Below are 23,946 nucleotides of genomic sequence, written 5' to 3'. Positions count from 1 at the left end.
CTGCTGAGGATGTAGAGAAACTAGAACCTTCATAGACTGCTGGTGGGAATGTAAAATGGTACAGCTGCTTGGGAAAACAGTTTAGCAAAAAGGCTAAACCTAGTTACAATATTACCCAACAATTCCACTCTTAGTTATACACCCTAGAGAAAGGACAATATTTGTCCATGCAAAAATTTATAAACAAATGTTTGTAACAACATTATTCATAATAGCAAAAAGTGAAAACAATCCAAAGGTCAGTCAACTAATAAGTGCATAAGCAAGATGCAACATATTTTACAATAGAATATTATTTTGTAATAAAAAAGAAATGAAATGATACATGGTACATGGATGAACCTTGAAAACATTATGCTAAATCAAAGAAACCATACAGAAAAGACCACATATATTATTTCATTTGCAGAACTTGATTCCTCTCCTAATCTTGAAGAGTTCCCTGATGGAATGGGAACTAGAAAACTAGCACCTTAGGTGGGAGTGCAAACATGGTGAGATCTTGATATAATTAATTGGTTTGGGCTTTATGATAACATTAAAAAAGAGGATATTATTGAAGAGCTGGTCAAATGTCAACAGTAGAAAATGAAATATCAGTAAGCTTGAGTAAAGACAGATTTAATCAAACTCTACATCAACTTTCAGTAACAAGTTTTTCAGCAGAAATTTCAATAATAAAGATGGTGGTGGTAAGATTTGGAGCTGAATGGACAGGTTATAGTTATAAACATAGAAATCTATCAGGGGTCAGGAAACTTTGATACATATTGTAGTCTTTGAAGGCCAAAGGGTGTCACAACTGCTCATTTCTACCTTAGAAGTATGGACACAGCCATAGACAGTACATAAATAAGTGGACATGACTGTGTTCCCTTAAAACTCTATTTACACTTTTGGCAAAGATGGAGGCATCGGTAGATATACTTTGCTTCCTCACGCAACCAAAAGAAGGATCACAACCAATTTAAAAACAAAAACACAACCACAGCTACCAGAAAATTGAACTTTATGGAAGTCCAACAACCAAGGAGTTAAAGAAACATTCATCTACCCTGGTAGGAGGGGCAGAGATAGGCAGCCACAGTGGAGAGGACATGTGGCAAGGCAGCTGCTAGAGGACCAGGCAGGTGAGATGGGGCTGGCGGATGAGGTAGTCCCACATTCGCATTTGGATAAGCAAGGAGGAACAACTGGGGAGCAAGACAGACTGTGAAGCTCAGGGTTCCAGCATGGGAAACCAAAGTCTCAAGACCTCTGGCTGTAAAAACCTGTAGGGGTTGCGGCAGTGGAAGAAACTGCCAGTCTCACAGGAGAGTATATTGGAGGGGCCCACGGGGTCCTAAAATGTACACAAGCCTACCCACTCAGGAATCAAAACCAGGGCAACACCAAAAAAGGAGCAATTTGCTGGTAGGAAGCAGGCGAAGTGACTGAAGGTGAGAGACTAGCAAGCAGTGTTGTTCCCTCTCTGACCCTTCCCCTATGTACAGTGCCACAGCACAATGAAGTGGGTTGCTCTGCTCTGGCAAATACCTAAGGCTCTACCCCTTACATGTAACAGATGCGCTGAGACAAAGAATGGCCCAAATGAAAGAAGAGACCAAAACTCCAGGAAAAGAACTAAGCAACAAGGAGATAGCCAACCTATTAGATGTAGAGTTCAAAACACTGGTATTCAGGTGCTCACAGAAATGGTTGAGTATGAACACAAAATAAAGGAAGAAGTGAAGTCTATACAAAGTGAAATAAAGGTAAAATATACAGGGAACCAACACTGAGGGGAAGGAAACCAGGACTCAAGTCAATGATTTGGAACAAAAGGAATAAATAAACATTCAATCAGGAGAGAATAAAGAAATGAGAATTTAAAAAAATGAGGGGAAGCTTAGGAACTGCTGGGACCTTTAAACATTCCAACATCCAAATCATAGGGGTGCCAGAAGGAGAAGAGGAAGAGCAAGAAATTGAAAACTTATTTGAAAAAATAATGAAAGAAATCTTTGCCAATCTGGCAGAAGCAATAGACATACAAATCCAGGAATCTCAGAGAATCCCAAACAAATTGGATCCAAAGAGGAGCACACCAAGACACATTATAATGAAACTGCCAAAGATTAAAGATAAGGAGAGAATCTTAAAAGCAGCAAGAGTTCCCTATGAGGAAGTCCCATGAGGCTATTACATCATTTCTCAAACGAAACCTTATAGGCAAGAAGGGGTTGAAAAGAAGTATTAAAAGTCATGAAAAGCAAGTACTTACACCCAAGATTACTCTATTCAGTAAAGCTGTCATTTAGAATGGAAGAGCAGATAAAGTGCTTCACAGGTAAGGTAAAGTAGAAGAAATTCATCATCACCAAGTCCTTATTATATGAAATGTTACAGGGACTTATCTAAGGAAAAGAAGAAGATCAAAACTATGAATAGTAAAATGACAACAAACTAACAACTATCAACAACTGAACCTAAAACAACAACAACAAAAACAAACTAAGCAAACAACTAGAACAGGAACAGAATCACAGAAATGGCGATTAGATACAGGGTTATCAGCAGGGCGAGTGAAGGGAGAGAATGGGGGGAAAGGTACAGGGAATAAGAAGCATAATTGGTAGGTACAAAATAGATAGGGGGAGGTTAAGAATAATATAAGAAATGGAGAAGCCAAAGAACTTATATGTGCAACCCATGGATATGAATTAAGAGGGGGGTGGCTAGAGGGAGTGGGCATGCTGAGTGGAGGGGGATAAAGGGTAGAAAAAAGGTGGGACAACTGTAATATCATAATTAATAAAATATACTTTAAAAACACTTTATTTACAAAAACAGGTGATGGGCTTGGTTTTTGAGCCACAGTTTGTGAACCTTGGTGTAACCATTTTGGTAGACCTAATGTTTACATCTTCCATATCTTTATAGCTATTTCTGTCATTTTTATTGTCCTAGATCCTTGAGATAGTAGACCCTTGGCCTTTGAGAAACATTGTGATTGATTATACAATATGTTAGCCATTTCTTTCTACATAAACAAAAATAACAGTAATTCACAAGATAGTTATTATGCGATAATGTAGAGTAAGGCCTGATACCTAATAGATGTTCAAAAACGGCATTCTCTCTTTAGCAATAACATTTTTACATCTTTTCCTGAAGTTTATGTTAAAGTTAATAATATTTTAGCTTTGATATTCTTCCCAATATTTTAGATATTGTTGGAGAACTAAAACATTCATCCTATTCAAACAAACCATGGATGTATCTGTTCCACAATGAGAATCTTAAAATGGTTGTAGAGTAGAAAGAACCAAAATAATAATTTGGCCAGACCTCTTCTTACTGAAAAGAAAAAAATGTGTCTTAGGAATTTAAATTGCTTGCCTAAGGTGACAAGACTTAATATTGAAATTTGATAATTATTTAAAAACTCAAAATACTTGATAAAATTTAGGATGCACTCTAATTTATGAAACCTCTCTTACATGGGTTGTTAGGACCACCACAAGCTCATTTGATGTTTTTTAATAAAAAAAGCAACACCACCACACAAAAAAAGTGCTCCCACTGAGCTGTGCCCAAACTGCACATTGATGTGCAAAATAAATGACTTGATATAAGAAACTACACTTTTTTTTCTGTATCTATTTCATGTCTTCTTTTAAAATTTATTTATTTATTTTTTCAAATACATTTGTCTCTGCCTTCCCCCCACCACTTTCCCTTGCCCCCTCCCTCCTTCCCTCCCTCCCTCAACTCTTCCCCTTTGGTTGTATCCATGAGTCCTTGCTATATGATCCTTGACTTTCCCCTTCCCTTCCTTTTCCCCTGCCCCTCCCTTCCCTCTTGTCTCTGTTGGTTTCTTTTCCTTTCAGTGTTGCTGGTCATATTTTCCTTGCATCTTTGTATTGTTGATTAGTTTCCACTTATAGGTGACATCATATGGTATTTGTCTTTCGCCCCCTGGCTTATTTCGCTTAGCATAATGCTCTCCAGTTCCATCCATGCTGTCACGAAGTTTAGTAGTTCTTTTTTTCTTTCTGCTGCGTAGTATTCCATTGTGTAAATGTATCATCATTTTTTGATACAATAATCTGCTGATGGGCATATAGGTTGCTTCCAACACTTGGCTATTGTAAATTGTGCAACTATGAACATTGGGGTGCATAGGTTCTTTTGAATTGGCGTTTTGGTGTTCTTAGGGTATAGTCCCAGCAGGGGAATCACTGGATCAAAAGGCAGTTCCATTTTCAGCTTTTTGAGGAAATTTCACACTGCTTTCCACAATGGCTGCACCAAACTGCATTCCCACCAACAGTGGACCAGGGTTCCCTTTTCTCCACAGCCTCGCCAGCACCTGTTGTTTGTTGATCTGTTTATGATGGCCATTCTGACCGGTGTGACGTGGTACCTCATGGTGGTTTTGATCTGCATTTCTCTGATGGCTAGTGATGCTGAGCATCCTTTCAAATGTCTCTGGGCCCTCTGTGTCTCTTCCTTGGAAAAGCGTCTGCCCAGGTCCTTTGCCCATTTTCATTAGTGAATATATTTTCCCATAGGGTTGGCTCCCTTTTCATTTTGCTGATATTTTCTTTCTCCTTGTAGAAGCTTCTTATTTTGATGAGGTCCCACTTGTTTATTCTTTCCTTTATGCCCCTTGCTTTAGGAGACATATCAGTGAAAAAATTGCTGCGTGGGATATCTGAGAGTTTCCTGCCAATGTTCTCCTCTAGGACTTTGATGGTGTTGCGACTTCTATTTAAGTCTTTTATCCATCTTGAGTTTATTTTTGTGTATGGTGTCAGCAGATGACCCAATTTCAATTTTTTGCATGTAGCCGTCCAGCTCTCTCAACATCATTTGTTGAAGAGGCTATTATTGCTCCATTTTATGCTTCTGCCCCCTTTGTCAAATATTAGATGTCCATAGAGACCTGGGCTTATTTCTGGGCTTTCTATTCTGTTCCACTGGTCTATGGGTCTGTTCTTGTGCCAGTACCAGATTGTTTTGAGTACAGTGGCATTGTAGTATAATTTGATGTCCGGTATTGTGATCCCTCCTACTTTGTGTTTCTTTCTCAAAATTGCTGCGGCTATTCAGGGTCGTTTATTGTTCCATATAAATTTTTGAAATGTCTGTTCTATTTCTGTGAAATATGTCATTGTTATCTTAATAGGGATGTGCTGAATCTATAAATTGCTTTGGGTAGTATGGACATTTTGATGATATTAATTCTTCCAATCCATGAGCACGGTATATGCTTACATTTATTTGTGTCTTCCTTAATTTCTTTCTTCGGTGTTGTGTAGTTTTCTGAGTACATGTCTTTTACTTCCTTGGTTAAATTTATTCCTAGGTGCTTTATTTTTCTTCTTGCTATAGCAAATGGGATTTTTCCCCCTGATTTCTGATTTTGATATTTCATTATTGGTGTACAAAACTGCCTTTGATTTCTGAATATTGACTTTGTATCTCATTTTGCCAAATTCACTTATTAGGTCAAGTATTTTTTTGGTGGAGTCCATAGGTTTTTCTATGTACACTATCATGTCATCTGCAAAAAATGGCAGTTTTACTTCCTCCTTTCCAATTTGGATGCTTTTTATTTCTTTTTCTTACCAGTGTGGCTCTGGAAGTGTAGGACTTTCAATAGTATGTTGAATAAAAGTCGTGAAAGTGGACAACTTTGTCTTGTTCCCGATCTTAGTGGAAAAGTTTTTAGTTTTTGCCCGTTGAGTATGATGTTGTCTGTAGGTTTTATATATATGGCCTTTATAATGTTGAGGTATGCCTCCTTTACCTCTACTTTGCTAAGTGTTTTTATCATAAATGGATGCTGTACCTTATCAAATGCTTTTTTTGCATCAACTGATATGATTATGTGATTTTTGTCTTTCCTTTTGTTATGTGATGCATTACATTTATTGATTTGCAAATATTGAACCATCCTTGCACACTTGGGATGAATCCCAGTTAATCATGGTGGGTGATCTTTTAAACGTATTCCTGGATGCAGTTTGCAAATATTTTGTTGAGAATATTAGCATTTATGTTCGTCAACTATATTGGCCTATAGTTTTCTTTCTTTGTTGTGTCTTTATCTGGTTTTAGGATTAGGATGATGCTGACCTCATACATAAAGTTTGGGAGTCTTCATTCTTCTTGGATTTTTTGGAATAGTCTGAGAATAACGGGGGTAGCTTTTCCTTAAATGTTTTGTAAAATTCTCCTGTGAAACTGTCTGGTCCAGTGCTTTTGTGTGCTGGGAGTTTTTTGATTACTGCTTTAATTTTACCAGCTCTTATTGGTCTGTACAGGTTTTCTGCTTTTTCTTCATTCAGTGTTGGAAGGTATATTTTTCTAGAAATTTGTTCATTTCATCGAGGTTTTCAATGCTCTTGGCATATAATTATTCACAGTAATTTCTTACAATCCTTGGTATTTCTATGGCGTCATTTGTATTTTCTCCTCTTGCATTTCTGATAATATTTATTGGGGTCCTCTCCCTTCTTTTCTTGATGAGTCTGCTTAATGGCTTAGTGATTCTGTTTATCTTTTCAAAGAAAGCTCCTCGATTTGTCAATCATTTGAATTGTTCTTTTAGTCTTTATGTCATTCAGTTCTGCTCTGATCTTGATTGTTTCCTTCCTTCTACTCACTCAGGGCTTTGTTTGTTGTTGTTTCTCCAGTTCTTGGACCTCTAGGGATAGCTCGTTTGTTTGAAATGTTTCTATCTTTTTTAGTAGGCCTGTATTGCTATAAACTTCTCTCTCAGGACTGCCTTCGCTGTGTCCCATAGGTTCTGTACTGTTGTGTGTTAGTTTTCATTTGTTTCCAGAAACTTTTTGATTTCTTTTTTGATGTCATTATTGTCCCATTCGTTGTTTAATAGCATACTATTCAGTATCCATGAGTTTTAATGTTTTTTTGAGTTTTTTCCCTGGGGTTGGTTTCTAGTTTCAAGCTCTTGTGGTCCAAGAAAATGCTTATTATGTTTTTTATTCTCCTGAATTTGTTGAGGCTTGTTTTGTGTCCTATCATGTGGTCTATTTTTGAAAATATTCCATGTGCATTTGAAAAGAATGTGTATTTTGATTTTTTGGGATGAAAGGTTCTATGTATGTCAGTAAAGTCCATTTAGTCTAATACGTCATTCAGTTCCACAATATCTTTGTGGATATTTTGTTTGGAAGATCTATCTATTGTTGACAATGGGGTGTTAAAATCCCCTACTATCAGTGTGTTGCTGTCTATATCTTTCTTGAAGTCCTCCAAGATTTTCCTTATATATTTGGGTGTTCCCATGTTGAGTGAACATAGGTTTACAATGTTTATGTCTTATTGATGGAATCTTCGAGTATTATGAAGTGTTCTCCTGTGTCTTTTTATGGCCTTTGTTTTAAAATCTATTTTGTCTGATAGGAATATTGCTACCATGGCTTTTTTCCCCTGTTCATTTGCTTGGAATATTTTTTTCCACCTCTTTACTTTCAATCTGTGTAGATCCTTTATTCTGAGGTTGGTCTCCTGTAGACAGCATATATGTGGGTCACATCTTCTTATCCATTATGCTATCCTATGTTATTTAATCTATTTACATTTAAAGTTATTATTGATACGTACTTATTCATTTTTTCCCTTTGTACCTGTGTTCCTCTCTTTCTCACTCTTTTTCTTCATCTTTTTAAAGTAGTCCCTTTAACATATCTTCCAGTACTGGTTTGGTGGAGGTGCATTCTTTTAGCCTTCTTTTGTCTGGGAAACTCCTTATTTTGCCTTCCATTTTAATTGAGAGCCTTGTTGGGTAGAGCAGTCTTGGTTGCAGGCCTTTGCTTTACATTACCTGGAATATTTCTTGCCATTCCGTTCTGGCTTGTAGTGTTTCTGTTGAGAAGTCAGCTGCTAGCTGTACCGGGGCTCCCTTATATGTTACTACCTCTTTCTCCCTTGTTGACTTTAGGATTCTCTGTTTGTCTTTGATATTTGCCATTTTAATGATGCTGTGTCTTGGAGTGGACCTCATTTCATTCCTCTTGAATGGGACTCTCTTGCTCTCCGGACTTGTGTGATTTTTCTCTCCTCCAATTAGGGAAGTTTCCCATCACTAGTTTTTCAAACAGGGCCTCTATCCATTGCTCCTCTTCTTCTGATATCCCTATTATGCTGATATTATTACATTTCAGGTTGTCTTGCATTTCCCCAAATGCCTCTTTATTCTTACTGAGTCCTTTTTCATTTTCTTATGCTTTCTGGGAGGTTTTTCTACCTTGACCTCCAGCTTGTTGATTTGATCCTCTGCCTCATCAAGCCTGCTTTTGATTGCTTCTACTGTGTTCTTCAATTCAGAAATTGTGTTCTTCATTTCCTCTTGCCTCTTATTGAGAGTTTTTATGTCCTCTTTCATGCTGATATAGTTTGCAGTAAGTTCCTTGTAGTTTTCCATAGTTTTTTATAATTATCTCTGAGTTCACTGAGCTCATTAATCTTCCTTAGAACCATTGTTTTGAACTCAATATCTGATAGTTTACTTGCTTCTATTTCATTTAGTTCTCTTTGTGGGGATTCCTCGTTTCTGTTCAGTTGGGGAGTGTTTCTTTTTCTTCCCATTATTCATGAGACTCTTTTTTTTTTGCTTCTGCTTCTTAATTGATCTGTCTTGACTTCCTGATTTTGTGGTATGAACTTCTATGGTAGGAGACCTGTGAGATCCAGTGGTGCAATCTCCTGTATCTCCTGAACTTGATTCTCTTTGGATACCATTTATGGAATTTATGTTTGCTCTCTGGACCTAATTGGGTTTTGATTGTTGTTTGGTTGTTCTTTGGTGGGTCCTATCCTCCAGCTGGTTGACTGAGTATCACTCTGCCCACCATAGCAGATGTGGTTTATGCAGGTGCTGCCAGAAGAAAACCACAAAGCCCAGGAAACAAACACACATCCACATAAGTAACTCTCCTCTGCAATCCCACTCTCAACAGCAAATGAACCAGTATTAATAAGGCTGTAAAGAGATTAAGAGTATTATAAGAAAGGAGAATAAACTATTAGTATAAAATCTAATGACAATATACACAAACTTGATTGACTCAAATGAACATTAAAAAGCTATGCAGTAAAGAAAATATCACAAATCATGGAAAATACCTCAGTAGATTTCATTTTGATAGTCTCTAGTATTTACTGCTGTTTTTTCTTTCTGGATCTGCCTCTGATGATATTGAATGTTGACCCCATCTGACCTTAGGCAGTCTGTTTGAGACTTTTTGGAATCTATTGTCTGTGGCTCTCTCCTTCAGCTGTTAATCTAGTTATTCTGCACTCAGCAGTTAGGCTTAGGCATCCAAGGGCCAGGATAGAGTCCTTTCTGGGAACAGGCCTATTGTTTCCTTTCATGGTGCTGCTGCTCATGGGAATGGTCTGCCTGAGACAGATGGCTGCTGCCATATTGGGGAAGATGCAGCACTAGGATCCCTCCAGCTACTCTCTCAGTTCTCTCTGCAAAGCCTCCATCTCCAGTCTCTCCTCAATGTCTCTAGTTCAGTGGGAATATTTTGTCTCTGTTCCACACAGTCTCACTTGGGCTGTGTTGGGTAGCAACCCAGGGATCTATTTCAAGACAGCTTCTTCACATATGTGGCAATTTGTTTCTGTGTCTCAGATGGAAGCTCATCTGGGACAGTGGACTAGGACTTTGGTTTTTTCCACATAAGACTTCCCATGTGTGGGTTTTGTCACAGCATGGTGGTCCTGTGTAAGAGTGAACCTCCCAAGGGGACCAAGCAGAAGCTGAATATTATTGCCTTTTATGACTTAGTCTCAGAAATCACATAGCATCACTTTTACTGTAGTTAAATGTCCACCCAGATTCAAGAATGGAGACCATAGTCCCACTTCTCAAAGGGATGTCAGGGTCACTTGTGGAATGAAATTATTTTGGGGCTATTTTTGGAAAATACAATCTGCCACAGAAGGACCCTAGATAGAGGCATGTTGGTGGATAATGTGACTACACAGTAATGACACCAGTTCTCATTTTTTTTCCCTCATTGACCTTAATTATTTTCAAAGCATTTCAGTTTTTTCTCTAAGTGGGGCTTTGAACGATTTTGTGTATCACCATAAGCTTAGAACTGAACAGACCAGAGAGACAAAGTATGGGACATTTTTCATTTACTCTCTAAAAAGCTCACAAAGTGTGGTTTTAACTTCCTGCATCCATTAAAACATTTGAACTAAAGGTAGTATAAAAGACTTTAATATTTTTCATAGGAACCTTAATGCTATAGTTTTCAACACATAGCTTCATTCAACAAGTTAACAGCAAGGAAAAAATTGCTTGTATCCATTTATTTCTTTATTTGTATAATTTAAAATGGAGGCAACTTTCTGAGTATTGAAGCAAGATAATAAGAAATTGGAACACCATAAAAGTCCTAGAGAACATAGGTGGGAAATTCTCAGATATTCCATGCAGCAATATTTTCACTGATACAGACCTGACAGCATGGGACATAAAGATAAGAAAAAACAAATGGGACCTCATCAAAATAAAAATGCACAGTAAAAGAAAACATCAGTAAAATGAAAAGGGAACCAACTCTATGGGAAAATATATTTGCAAATGCTATCATGGACAAGGGTTTCATCTAAATATATAAAGAACTCATGCAACTGCACTCTAGGAAGACAAGCAACTCAATTAAGAAATGGGCAAAGAACTTGAACAGACACTTCTTCAAGGAGGACATACAGAGGGCCCAGAGACATATGAAAGGATGCTCAGCCTCACTAGCAATCAGAGAGATGCAAATGAAAACCACAATGAGATACCACTTCAAGCCAGTTCGAATGGCCATCATAACCATTATTGCCAGTGATGTTTAGATTCTTAAATCTGGTATAATGTGTTTTATTTACATGCCTCAACATTTAATACCACTTACTCATATGCCAATATTGTACTAATGAGAGAGACCTCTAATACCAGAACTTGGCAAGTAACAAGGGGATAATATTCCATCATTTATAATTTTATAATAACAAAAGTGTGTTTTGTTTATTATGACAAATGTGTGGGTTTTTCCACTTTCTCCAAAAAGTTAATTTTAATTTAATATATGCCTAGCATTTTTGATCCAAAGTACTACTTGTGAGTACAATTCAATTCTAGGAAAATGTTTAAAAACATACCTGCTCATAAAGAGATCCAATTTTCCAAGTTTTATATATTAGATTCATGGTCTAAGTCATTTGAAATGTAAGAAATAGAGACTTTTGAATCACAAATATGAAAATTAAGTAAGACTTATGGTATAATAGTAAGTAGAATATGTATGTATTAAATGTATTCATTTTATATGAAGCAGCTGCCATAAATTCTCAGAAGTACAATATAGGAACAAAGATAGAATTTATGGTTCTGGTGCATTTAACTAAATAGATGGACTAGGTTCATCTTTAATATTCTCATGAGGTTGCAAAACTGCTCTATATGATTTAAAATTAGAGATAAAGTCTGTATAGAACAGCTCCTTTTCAACTGGGCTAATTTGTAAAGGTGTTACTGAATAAACTAAGAATAGACATATTTTGTCAAAATTGATGTTTATTATATGTTGAGGAACACTACCCATGGAGTGTCTGGTTTTCTAGAACTATTAAAGAGAGTATTTTTGCTATTGGTAAAAATTAACTCATTCATAATTCATTCATTCTTAATTTATTCCCCTAAAATGCATTGAGTACTTTATTGTTCCAGGTACTATTCTATGTGTGGGCACACAGACATTAAAAAAAGAATAAAAATCCACCTCTGCATGGAGCTTATGTACTAATAGAGGAGAGAGACAAAACAACCAATATAAAACATATCAGGAAACATCATCTGCTACTGAGAAAATTCAAGCTGGAAAAGGAGATGAGGAGGTACTGGAGGCAAAGAGGGTGCAGAAAAGTGGGCTGACATTTAGCTGATACACACAGGACAGGGAGACAATTCACATCTCTTGTGATGATTGGGGCTAAATATTTTGAGTATCTTCCTTGGGAGGCAGGAGTGCTATTTCAGACAGGCTGATCTGGGAATGTTGCTCTGCGGAGGAGATTTCAGAAGAGGCCTCAACCCATGAATGGAACAATAGGACCTTAATATCTTGCCATTGAAAGTGTAAGCTGTATAACTCTTTTGGAAAGTGAGTTTTAAGAAATAAAAATGATAATATGATCTGCTCATCAAATGACAGAGAAATCAGTTGTAAGGAATAATCCTAAACATAGGAAAAGCTGTTTATGTAAAGAAATATTTGTCATAGTGTTGTAGGAAAAATTTAAAAATAACCTCAACAGCTAACATTGGGAGAATGATCACGAGAGCTGTGGTGTACACCTATGAGAGCGGGGTTTCTCCTCCTTGGGATGACCGACTGACTGTGTTGGACCCTTGTTTGCAGTGGGGGCTGTCCTAAGCAATGTAGAATGTTTAGCGGCATTTCTGGCTTCTGCCCAGCAGATACCAGTAGCAACACCCTCCTCACCCCAGTTATGATAATAAAAAATGTCCCCAAACATTGCCAAATGTCCCCTGTAGAGCAATACTGTTCCTGTTTGAAAACCACTATCCCAGATGGAATATTATCTAATGACAATGATAGGTTTATAAATTATATGTAATAAAAATGCCTATGTAACAATATAAAAATAGAATAAAAATACACTCGTTATGTAATAAAACAATGTGTGGATAAAAGCTGCAAATGTGATAAAACAATAAAAGAAATCTAAGTAATGGACATGAGTAATTGAGTAAGACTTACCTGACTTACTTGATATCATTTCTTTTCACCTCTCTCATAGTTGATTATTGTCTCTGAGTTAAGGGTTAAGAGATGAGGAATGATAGCTTATCTGATAGGAATTGTCTTTGTTACAGGTTTCAGGGTATATTAGAATTTGTCCATAAAATGCTTACTTATCATAAATGTTACTTGCATAATCACTTTCCCTTGGAAGAGTTTCTGCAAGACACATCACTAATGAATAACCATGAAGGAAAAAAATTCTTCCCCCCTCAAAGGACATTTATTCCTGGGACAAAGGCTAAGAAAAAATAGACTAATTAAGGTGGCATGTACTTCTGGTTTATATCAGCTTATGATTAGACTTTGTGGGTTATAGGGAAACAAAACTATAAAACAAAAGGACTAGGACTAGGTTAATGTAGCAATCAAGGAATCAGAATTAACCTTGTAGCCTTCCTCTCTGGGAGGGAGAGAAAGAAGCGCATGCGTTTTTTTTTTTCGGTACCCTGCAGACCAGTGCTCACCCATATTTTGTAATGTGTGACTCTCTACTATTTGTTTTTCCTATTTTAGACTTATTCATGACTATTGCTTTAAAAAGTAAGCTTTAAAACAGGAATTGCTTAATTTTGGTTTTATTTTACAGATTTAGTGAAAATCTCCTGATATAATGTTTGAGGTAGCTGGAGGCTCCCTGAATTGCTGCTAAAGAGCAGTGGTTCTCAAACTTGAACCTGCATTAGATTGCTGAACCCCAAACTGGAGATTCTGATATGGTAGATCTGGGATGGGAAATAAGGACTTGCATTTCTAACAGATTCTCAGATTTTTCTGATGTTGTTGGTCTGGGAACCATACTTTGAGAACCACTGGTTTAAACAAATCTTTTCCTGGCCTTCTGATACAGACGCTGAACAGGGCATTCTTGGGGATTGCTTCCCTCCTCAGCAGGCAGTGTTATATAACACTCCTGGCTGAGGCAGAGGAGTTTCCAGTATCAAAGTAGGCTCATTATCCATGACTCCCTGTTGTCCTGCACTTAGGCTCTACATGGCTCGTGGATCCTGACAATTTGCTTTAACACAGGGCTTCTTATCTTTTCTGTTCTGGGACTTATGACCTCCTGGTTCTTCTTTATTTACCTGGCTTCCATACCAGCTTAGCTTGTTCTTGCCTAGAAAATCTAACTTCTAGTTTGGTTCTCAACCAAAATTTCCCAACACTTTTTGGTACATGGTGCTTTTAGTTTTCAGTAACATTTTCATAGCCCTACTGAGCCACAGAAACACACAATGGTTCTATTTATTAAGTAATTATGTCCAAATAATTTAATGGTAATAGTTGTGGAGTATCAGTACATGTTACTGTGTTGTCTTCAAAAATGTAAAATTTTGTTAAATCCCTGTGTGGCTCAGTACAGTTTGGGAATCACAGTTCTGTACACTTTCCCATTCCATTTGCCGCTTTTATTTCTGTCTTCCCAGCAGGACCCATACCTACAATTCGCCATCAGCCAGCACAACATGCCACAGGCAAATGCAATTTGATAGCAACATTTATATTTATTTCAACACCTTGGATAAACCATTTGAACAATGTTGGGTAAGGTGTTATTTTCATAAAAACATCTTCTTTCAAAACAAATGTATTTCTATTTTCCATAAAAGTTAAAATTACATGCTGAAATAGTTAATCACTGAGATAACATGAAACGATACCAGGGGACTTACAGAGCAAGACCAGATAATGAACTATATCATTAAACTAAACAATTACACACGACTAGAAAATTGACTCAGTAGTAAAATATAAAAATCTAGAATTATAAATATAAATTTGGTCCATGGAGATACTAGAACAGTATTTACAGTAAGTATCAGATTATTTACTATTTTAGGTGAATACAGCAGTTGTAAAATGATGACTATCATAGGGAACAGCATTTTATTTACAATCTACTGTATTAAAAGTTATATTTCCAGCAAACCTGATGACTGCTACAAATATAGCTAAAAATTTGACACTAAAAACAAACATGTTCTCTGTAGTTGGAAATTTCTAGTACCTATAAATGGAAAATTTCTGTTAAAATCAATATTTAAAAAACTGCCATAATTCCATTCTTAGAAATACTATAAATTTAATCATTTTAGTTCAAACACAGTAAGTGAATTACAAGAAGTTTTGCACAAAGGCACACATTGTTAATTATATAAATTTGGCAGCAGAATCTTATGTCATGAAAAGTTATGGCCAGGTGATGGAAAAAAAAAAACAGATAACAGAAAAACTGAACTGATTTTCCGGTCTAATTTTAGAAAGAGGAAAACAATTCTCAGATATGGGTTTTTGTCTCTCCTGCCTGTGTTAGACTAAAGACTCTAAGCTCTCGGCTCTATTTCCGTCAGGCAATGCTGTGCCATTACTGTCCAGAGAGGTGGATGGATTCTCTTCCTGCCTTGTGCTCACGAGGCTGAGGACCGCTTTATAGAGGAACTGATACTGCTCCTAGGAAACAGAGAGTGGGAGGTTATAAACAGTAACTCAGTGAAGACATACATTTCTAAACAGAGGAATATTTTTAAATACACTTTGGCACTTTGTGGAAGGGCACTCTATGGGTTCTGTTATATTCAGCAGAGATATGCAATCAATATTAGTGTCTCCTGGTGATTAAATTTAAAGTAGTTTTTTAAATTACCCAACATTCATTGTCCTAGAAAATGGTCCACATACATTTGCTTATGATAAGTACTCCACCCTTATTCATTTACTTCATGGAGTCAGAAGGTGATATGACAGGTTCCATTACTGACTGACATCAACTTGTGTGTAAGCCTTTGGCACTAGGCACCTGTAACCCACTCACAATAAAAAATTACTTATTCTCCTTTCTCCAGTTGTTATGGAAACCATTGGGTTTGTGTATTTATGGGGAGGTCTCCCAAAGGACTGTACATTAGCTGAGGGACTCATGAAGAATGCACTTTTTTTTTTTACAAGATCCACTGTTTACCAGGTATTCTTTACACTCTACTTGCCTGTCTGCCTCCTATGCCCTGCTTTGAGCAAAGGTGAGCCAGCATGTGTCCTGCTGTGGTCTCAGAATAGAGAAGAATAAAGTAGTTTTTCTCTTACAGATGCCAATTTGGTCAGTGGGGGATGGGGGAAAGTAGCTGCAGAGAATGTGACTAACATTGTAGTGGAAAATCATCAGGACCACATGTGAACTGGTGCCTCACTGAATGCATTCATAAAATGGGTGAAAGTTCAACCCCTGGAAAGCAATTTCATACAGGACAAGCTTGATACAACTCAACTTACATTAATAAGATATTTAATAGAGGATCTTCTGAAGTGCAGGTATGCAAGGTTTACCTTGTCCTTTGGTCAGTGGGTTTGGGCTGGAGCTTGAAGGATGGGCCTTTTAAAAGCCCCCAATACATGCACAGACAAGGGAGCTGAAGGCAAGCATACCCTTCCATATCCCTATAAGTTTCTCCCATTGGCCCCTTTGCACTGTTTCCTACTATTTTTTCATCCATATTTCTACAATAATAAAAACTTCCAGATTATTTTCAGTGTTGAGACTTATTTCTCCAGATGCAATATGTCTCTTTTTTTGATTGTCCAAGTTTCCCTTTATTTTAAAAATTACCGTAGAATTAGCCATTTGTTAACTTAAGAAATTAAATTTCATTGAAGAAAAAGTAAAAACTTCAGAAGTTTAAGACTTTGAGGCTTGTTTTCTGATGGTTGTCTGAGCTAAGCAGAACTTGAACTTCAGGAAAATATTATTTTGTTGAATATGTCATAGTAGTTAGTGCTTCTACTAAGAATATTTGCAGAATTACAATAGGCCTTGTAAAAAGGTATACATGTGACTTAACATTTTTATCTATCAATTTTCTAGAAGATAAAATTTAATGTTTATTATTTATAGTTCCAGTCCTGTGGACTGTGGATAACATAACTTGTAATTCAGCTTGAAAACTACATTCCAATGCTTCAGTCAATGTGATTTTTTTTTCCTGATATATGATAAAACGATTTTGGTAGCCTCTAGGAAGTAAGTAGTTCTCTAACAGTGAAAAGTTTGGTTCACTGCTTTATTACTTACAATGTCAGCAAAGACTCCTGGCCTCATCAAATTAATCATCTTGGCTACCTGGTAAACATCCATGGAATTTTCTTTTTCTAGTTGGTGCATAAGGGTTGTCAGAGCACAGAAAGTTCCTGCTGTCACTCCTCCTTGCCTTGAAACAAAGGGAAGGGACAAAGACTCTGTTCAGATGCGTTAAACTTACACATTTGGAAGCCACAGAGTATGTAGCTTTGACAAATTTGCAGTAAGAACACTGAAATTTCTAATGAATTTCCTTCCTTTATTGTGCATAAAACTATGGTTTATAGTTTATAAAACACTCACAAATGTTCATTATATTCATAATGGGATACTTTATGGAAGATTAAGATTTACTTTTACTAGAAGCTGGCAATAAATTTGAATGATCTAAGGTCATAATATATGTTATATTATATGCATTACATATAATATGTATATAACATCTAATTCCAGCACATGCATTTTTTTATTGGCTTATAAGAGAAATTGAAAAGAACTGTTGGATAAAGATTTCTGTTTCTGGTAAATAAAAAAAATATCTATTTTATTCCTATCCCAAGAAGTCAATGGCTAAGAAATGTCTCTGGATAGCACCTGTAAAAATTCAAATGCTAAAGCTGAACCATCACCGAAAGTGTTCTCAGTTACAGTACAAAAGCACATTGCTGTGATCACACACCCATCTCCTGCCTTCAACAGGAGCTCCAAGAGAGGTGAAATAAAAAATTTCTGTGTCAATCTTGTCCATAAAAAGCAGATAATCCACCCTGACTGCATTACCACAATTGGTCCAAAGCAGTAAGTGAGTACAAAGACCATAGAAATATACGTACACCCAAAAGATGTTAAGGCATGAAATAATTTAAAGTGCGGGACTTACTCATCATGAACAATCATGGGTCCATCCCTACTGGCAGCTTCTTCTTTGATAATACTTAGAAGTTCAAAAGTTTTACTAGTGGGGCTATCTGGATTTGGCCATTTCGGACACTGAAAATGTCTTACTTCTAGTACATAATCATCCTATAAGAAGAAAGAAAAATTCATGCTTTTAACAGAATTATATTGGTTACTGAATAGAATTATTGAGGAAAATCAGGAATTAGAGGAAGGTAATCAAAGCAAATGGCAAGCAAGAATGAGCAACAGTAGTGTTAGCCTGGCCTCCATGGAAGGAAGTGCTCTGAGGCCACATCTATCATGTATAGATATCACTCTTTTTATTCTAATGATAAACCTTATTTATGAGAATATGATGCCAATTGAACTATGAAAGTACGTACCAAAAAAAATCTTGGGTATTAAAATTTATTTTAAAAATGGCATATAAATTTTCAAATACCAGCATTACTCAGTTTAATTAAGGGAAGACAGAGAGGGGAAGATGCTGGCAAAGAGGGTGGAGTTCTAGGTTCCAATCTGGTCCCAGTTCTGATTCTTGCTTAAGTGACCAAACAGCCTGTGTGACTTTTTAAGTCCCTTAAAAACAAGCAGCAGAACCTAGATTTTATATGGAAGCATAGAAGTCCAAAATAGCCGAGAGACTGCTAAAGAAGAAAAACAATATAAAGGATTATATCATTAGATATCAAGGATTCTAGTGTCCTATAAGAATAAGTAAGACTATAGTTTTGGCAGAGGGATGAACGAAGAAACCAATGGAATAAATAGAGACCCAGAAACAAGCCCATATGTATACAATATTAATTTGATTTATAGAAGAACTGGTATTGCTGATCAATAAAGGATGCTGAGACAGTGGTTATCCACATGGAAAACAATGAAATTGGATCCTTGTCTCACAAAACAGTAAAACATGTTAATTCCAGGTGCAGTTATAAAATATTAAGAAAAGGGAGTAAAAGGGAAAAAGTTTCAAGTTAACAAGGGATTTTTTTAAAGACATCAGATGATTTCCTTATAAAAATGGGGAAGGAAGCTTAACATATTCATATGGATTAAACATTAGAACTGTTATTCACAAAAGAAAGAAAGAAAGAAAGAAAGAAGAAAGGAAGAAAGAAAGAAAGAGAAAAATCACAACGAAAGAAGTCAAATCACAAACTGGAAAGGAGGTAACATATATAGTTGACAAAAGATTAGTATCCAGACTCTGAAAGGACTTCCAGTTAATCACTAAGAATATGGTAAATAACTTAATAGAACAATGGACAAAAATCATGAACAGAAACTTCACAAAGTGTGACGTAAAGATATCCAACATGATTTTTAAAAAGAGAAAGGCAAATTATATCCACCATGAGATGCCACATCATTCCCATTGTAACACTGGTGTGGAGGTGGAGATTCCAAATCATTTATGCACTCCTGATGGACAGGTGGATGGACTGGCAGACCATCTTTGGACAATATTGGCATTACTTAATGAAGTTGCAGAAAGTTGAAGAAGCTCAAGCCAATGACCCCACGGGGTAATTCCTAGACATTCTCAACAGAAAATTCTGCATGTGTTGAAAAATATTCATGGCCCTGGCTGGGTAGCTCAGTTGGTCAAAGCATTCCCCCAGGCTGGTTAGGAAAATGCTAAGGTTTCTGGTTGGATCCCCAGTCAGAGTACATACAGGAATATAATCTAGGAATACATAAATAAGTAGAACAAGAAATTGAGGTTTCTCTCCCTTCCTCTCTCTCCCTCTTTCTCTCCCTGCTTCTCCCCACTCTCTGATGCCCTTCCTTTCTCTTTAAAGCCCTTCCTTTCTCTCTAAAAATCAATACAAAGAAGAAAAATAAAAATATTTATAACAGTATTGCTTGCAATAGCAAAACAAAATAAACAAATACAAACAGGTAATAACCCAAATGTAGAATAAAAGTATATTTATCAACTGGAATGCTAAACAGTAGAATTAAATGAATTGGAACTGTGCTCAAAACATGGGTTATTCTCAGCAGCATCATATTGAAGAAAAGTGAACAACCTCTACAAAATATACAGAATATGATTTATATGAAGTTCAAAAAGATTCAAAACTAAAGAACACAATGTTAAAGAATACAAAGACAAAAGATCAAATTAGAGAGTAGACCAGGAGACAGATAAACAGGGTTTCAGAATGGCTGCTTCTGATGGGAAGAAAGGATGGAATGGCATGGGGGACTCGTGAGGGACTTCAAATGGAAAGGCTGTGTTATTTTCCTTGAATTCACTTACATTGTCATTTTTATACCTTGTACATATTTTATGGATATTCTTTTTAATCCATTCAATATTTAATAATTTAAAAACTCGTATAACAGATAAGTAAATAAAGGTATACAGCTCTTGATTTGGTAGCTTAACTGCAAACCTCTTGAACACTGAAACAAATTCTGGTCTCTGTAGTATTGACTCTCACTCCTCTACCAACCTCAAAACCTGTGATTATTTTTTGGTGAGTCGGGGGAGTGGGGAAGTGCCTGTAAATGCCTAAGCTATGAACCTGCTCACCTCAGTCTTTCCCTCTTCTTTTACTATTATTTTAGAAATTCTGCCTATCCCTATGTCTGACTCCTGAGTGATCAAAATATTCACAATAGCTAATTTACATATGGGAGACAAACGGAAGTGGGATCATGTTGGGAAATGCCCTGTCTGGTTTCAGGAACTGTAACCCCAGCAACAGGCTGGAGGGCCCAAAGGCTGGAAATAATCAGGGAGGCCTTGGAGAAACAGGCCCCTGAGGAGACATAACCTGTGCCCCCTGATAGAGGTGTAGCTCCTGCCTCTGTGCTTTGCTGTTGATAGTTGGTGATCCATGATGGGTAAGTTATCTCATGCAGAGATGACAACCTAAGACAGATCTTGATCTGATATTGGCAGCAGAAAAGAAATTGGGGGACATGGAGAAAGGGCAAAAAGGCCTGCACCCCTTGGCTCGGCTTGGACATGGCCGCAGTCCTCATTCTATCTGAATGAAGTCTCCTCGTCTCTTGGTGGCTCCCTCCCCATGCCTGGCTCAGGCTCGAAACAATATCAGAGTCAGTCCTAAACCAGATCTGGCGGTTCCTGGGGAAATCAGGCCTAAAAGTAAATTCTTTAAAGTGTGCTTTGTTCTTCCCTCAGAAGCTATAGCCAGCCCATGCTGGGAAGGAAATTTACATTATTCACAGACCCTAATCCTATGTCCTGAGGCACTCATGTTTATTATGCTCTCCTGTTTAGTTGTCTCTCTTGTTTACTAGTCTCCTCTTGGACCCATGTAAATCAGTGTGTTCCTGCCATTTGTTTACTTCAAAACATCACCCATTCTCTGTGAACATTAACATACTGATGTAATGAGATAACCTGTGCATTCCTGTTACCTAGCTCCACTGATAAACTTTTCAATAAAAACCTTTGAACAAAGGGACTCGGGGCCTTCTCCACTAGAGGGATGTGCCATGTCCCCTCTCCTGGCAAACAGGGAAGTGTTTGTGACTACTCGTGTTTATTCTCCCTATCCGTGACAAGCGCAGGACATGTTCTGCGGGATTCAGAGTCCCTGCTCCCATCTAAGCTGGCCCCGGATGGTAACCCTCAGATTCTGGAGCACCGCGCTTCCTGCAATGTGCTCTGTCCCTGACACCTGGATGAGCAGCGACCTGCAGTGGCACTCCCCCCACTCACTGCCATGTTGCAGGATCAATCATGAATGTTTATTTTCTGCATAATGCCATGAGAAAAATTGGCTTATTATCCAAGGCCAACATAGATATTAGACATGATCAGTAATCAGGAAAATGGGTATGACAGGATATGGGTATCTAATGATTGTTACTCTCATAATAAACTTTTTTTGTTTGTGTCATTTTATTTTTTATTTTCTTTAACTTTATTTTTATTGTTGACGTAATAAACTTTTATGGGAGAAGGGCATGAGAGACTACAGATCTGAATGTAGGGTGATTCTGAAGTGTTAATAAATAGTTACAGGTGGAAATTAGCACAGAATGTTAAAGAGCCCTCAGAAGTCTTAGGATTTTTCCGGATTCTGCCCTTCATTTTACAATAAGGAATGTAAGTCACTCCCAAGGCCACACTGCCCATCCAGACCATGATTAACATGTTTCTTTTAGGGGAGATTTTAATCTAGTAGGATACCACTCCATTGCAATGTTTACATTATTAATTTACTTGCATTATCAAATTTATATGTTTTGGTCATTCAAGAGACAAATGTATTTAAAAAGTAAATAAATTAAAAAAATAAAAAAAAATATTCTATAGAATAGTGAATCTTCTTACATACCATATATGGTGTACCAGTTTCAGAAATAGGGTATTGTAAAGTAAAGTATTTAAACCATTTAAAACATGATTTCTGATTGAGAAGGTATTTTGAGACTCTCATGTGCTTTATTCATGATTCCTAGTATCTTTTAGTATTTCTGTATAGCTATACAATAAATAATGTACTTTACTGTAATTATGTAAGTGTTGACATATAATTTAGAATAAGGGCTACAGATAATTGAGAGTTTAATAAAAATAATTGTAGTTCATTGTACTGCACATTTTCAAAGCACTTCTTCACTTATAAACTAGTACTTTGCTGGAGAGCAATGAATTAGTTCAGTAGGTATTATCTTTTCCATTTTACTTAGGGGTATCCAAGGTGAGCATTTGCATTATCACTTAAAAATTAGAATTGATTCCTTTTTTTTTTTTTTTTACTGCACTTACATTCAACTAAAATTCTATCAGGAACTGCTTGAAGTAAAAAGAGAAATCTCTGATTTCCTGTGTGTATAGGAGTCAGGAACCTTGTTGTTTAGTGATTACTAATTATTTAGGAATTCTATCAGATTTTGAAAATGAAAGTGACAAGTAAAATTTATTATTTAATCTGTCTCGATTTGTCAAAAATCAGATTCCTTGTTTTTATTGCTAGAAAAGATCCTTAAATGAGCATATATTTAACAAATTCTTAAGATGAAAATTTGTCACTTAAATTGTATCCATACCTGTGTTGCTTCTAAGATAAAATCTTGAATTAAAAGTTTTTCTTCATTAGACAGGCATTTGTGTTCTTCAGCCATAAGAGTGACCTTAAAGCTCTCACAATTTATAGGCTCATCTTTATTTGGCCAATAAACAAATTCATCTTCTGCCTGGAGAATTAAAAACAAAAGAAAACACTAAATTTTAATAAAATATCTTATTAAACAGGCTGTAACATGAAGTTAACTGGTTCCATAAAAATTCAACTCAAATTTTTCTTTGAATCACAAAATTTAGTCTTTCTTTTCTGGTTTATTTTTTTTAGGATATTTTATTGATTTTAGTATTACGATTGTCCCTTCTTCCTTCTCTTTATCACCCTGTGCCCAGTATACTCATTCCCTCCAGCATTTCCCACCCTTAGTTCATGTCCATGGGTTGGACATATAAGTTTCTTGGCTTCTCCATTTCCTATACTATTCCTAACCTCCCCCTTTCTATCTTGTACCTTCCAATTATGCTTCTTATTCCATGTAATTTCTCCCCCATTCTCCCCTCCCTGCTGATAACCCTCCATGTGCTCTCCATTTCTGTGATCTGTTCCTGTTCTAGTTGTTTGCTTAGTTTTTGATGTTGTTTTTTAGGTTCAGTTGTTGATAATTGTGAGTTTTCATTTTATTGTTCATAGTTTTGATCTTCTTCTTTTCCTTAGATAAGTCCCTGTAACATTTCATATAATAAGGGCTTGGCGATGATGAACTCCTTTAATTTGACCTTATCTGGGAAGCACTTTATCTGTCCTTCCATTCTAAATGATAGCTTTGCTGGATAGAGTAATCTTGGATGTAGGTCTTTGCTTTTTATGACTTTGAATACTTCTTTCCAGCCCCTTGTCTGTAAGGTTTCTTTTCAGAACTCAGCTTACAGTCTTATGGGAACTCCTGTGCAGGTAACTCTCTCTTTTCCTCTTGCTCCTTTTAAGATTCTCTCCTTATCTTTAATCTTTGGCAATTTCATTATGATGTGTCTTGGCATGTTCCTCTTTGGGAGTCTCTGACCTTCCTGGACTTGTATGTCTATTTCCTTCACCAGATTGGGGAAGTTTT

The 23,946-nt window shown here is 36.6% G+C and overlaps 1 protein-coding gene across 2 annotated transcripts in view; it reads right to left on the bottom strand.

Annotated features, from left to right (window-relative positions):
• Positions 1 to 14,965: 14,965 nt before the first annotated feature.
• The window catches only part of PTPRZ1 (protein tyrosine phosphatase receptor type Z1), a 203,839-nt gene continuing 194,858 nt past the window's right edge, over positions 14,966 to 23,946 (bottom strand). For both annotated transcript variants that reach the window (XM_054564622.1, XM_054564621.1), the window contains exons 27-30: positions 22,864 to 23,010; positions 17,801 to 17,943; positions 16,915 to 17,050; positions 14,966 to 15,302 (exon numbers count right to left, since the gene is read on the bottom strand). In XM_054564622.1, coding sequence (XP_054420597.1) covers positions 15,162 to 15,302; positions 16,915 to 17,050; positions 17,801 to 17,943; positions 22,864 to 23,010 — 567 coding nt within the window. In that variant the 3' untranslated portion in view covers positions 14,966 to 15,161. The remainder of the gene's footprint in view (positions 15,303 to 16,914; positions 17,051 to 17,800; positions 17,944 to 22,863; positions 23,011 to 23,946) is intronic.

This window comes from Pteronotus mesoamericanus, unplaced genomic scaffold (assembly GCF_021234165.1).
Source record: "Pteronotus mesoamericanus isolate MK-2021 breed Mesoamerican mustached bat unplaced genomic scaffold, CSHL_Meso_final scaffold_85, whole genome shotgun sequence".
Lineage (NCBI taxonomy): Eukaryota > Metazoa > Chordata > Mammalia > Chiroptera > Mormoopidae > Pteronotus > Pteronotus mesoamericanus.
This window is presented reverse-complemented; position numbering and strand designations above follow the sequence as displayed.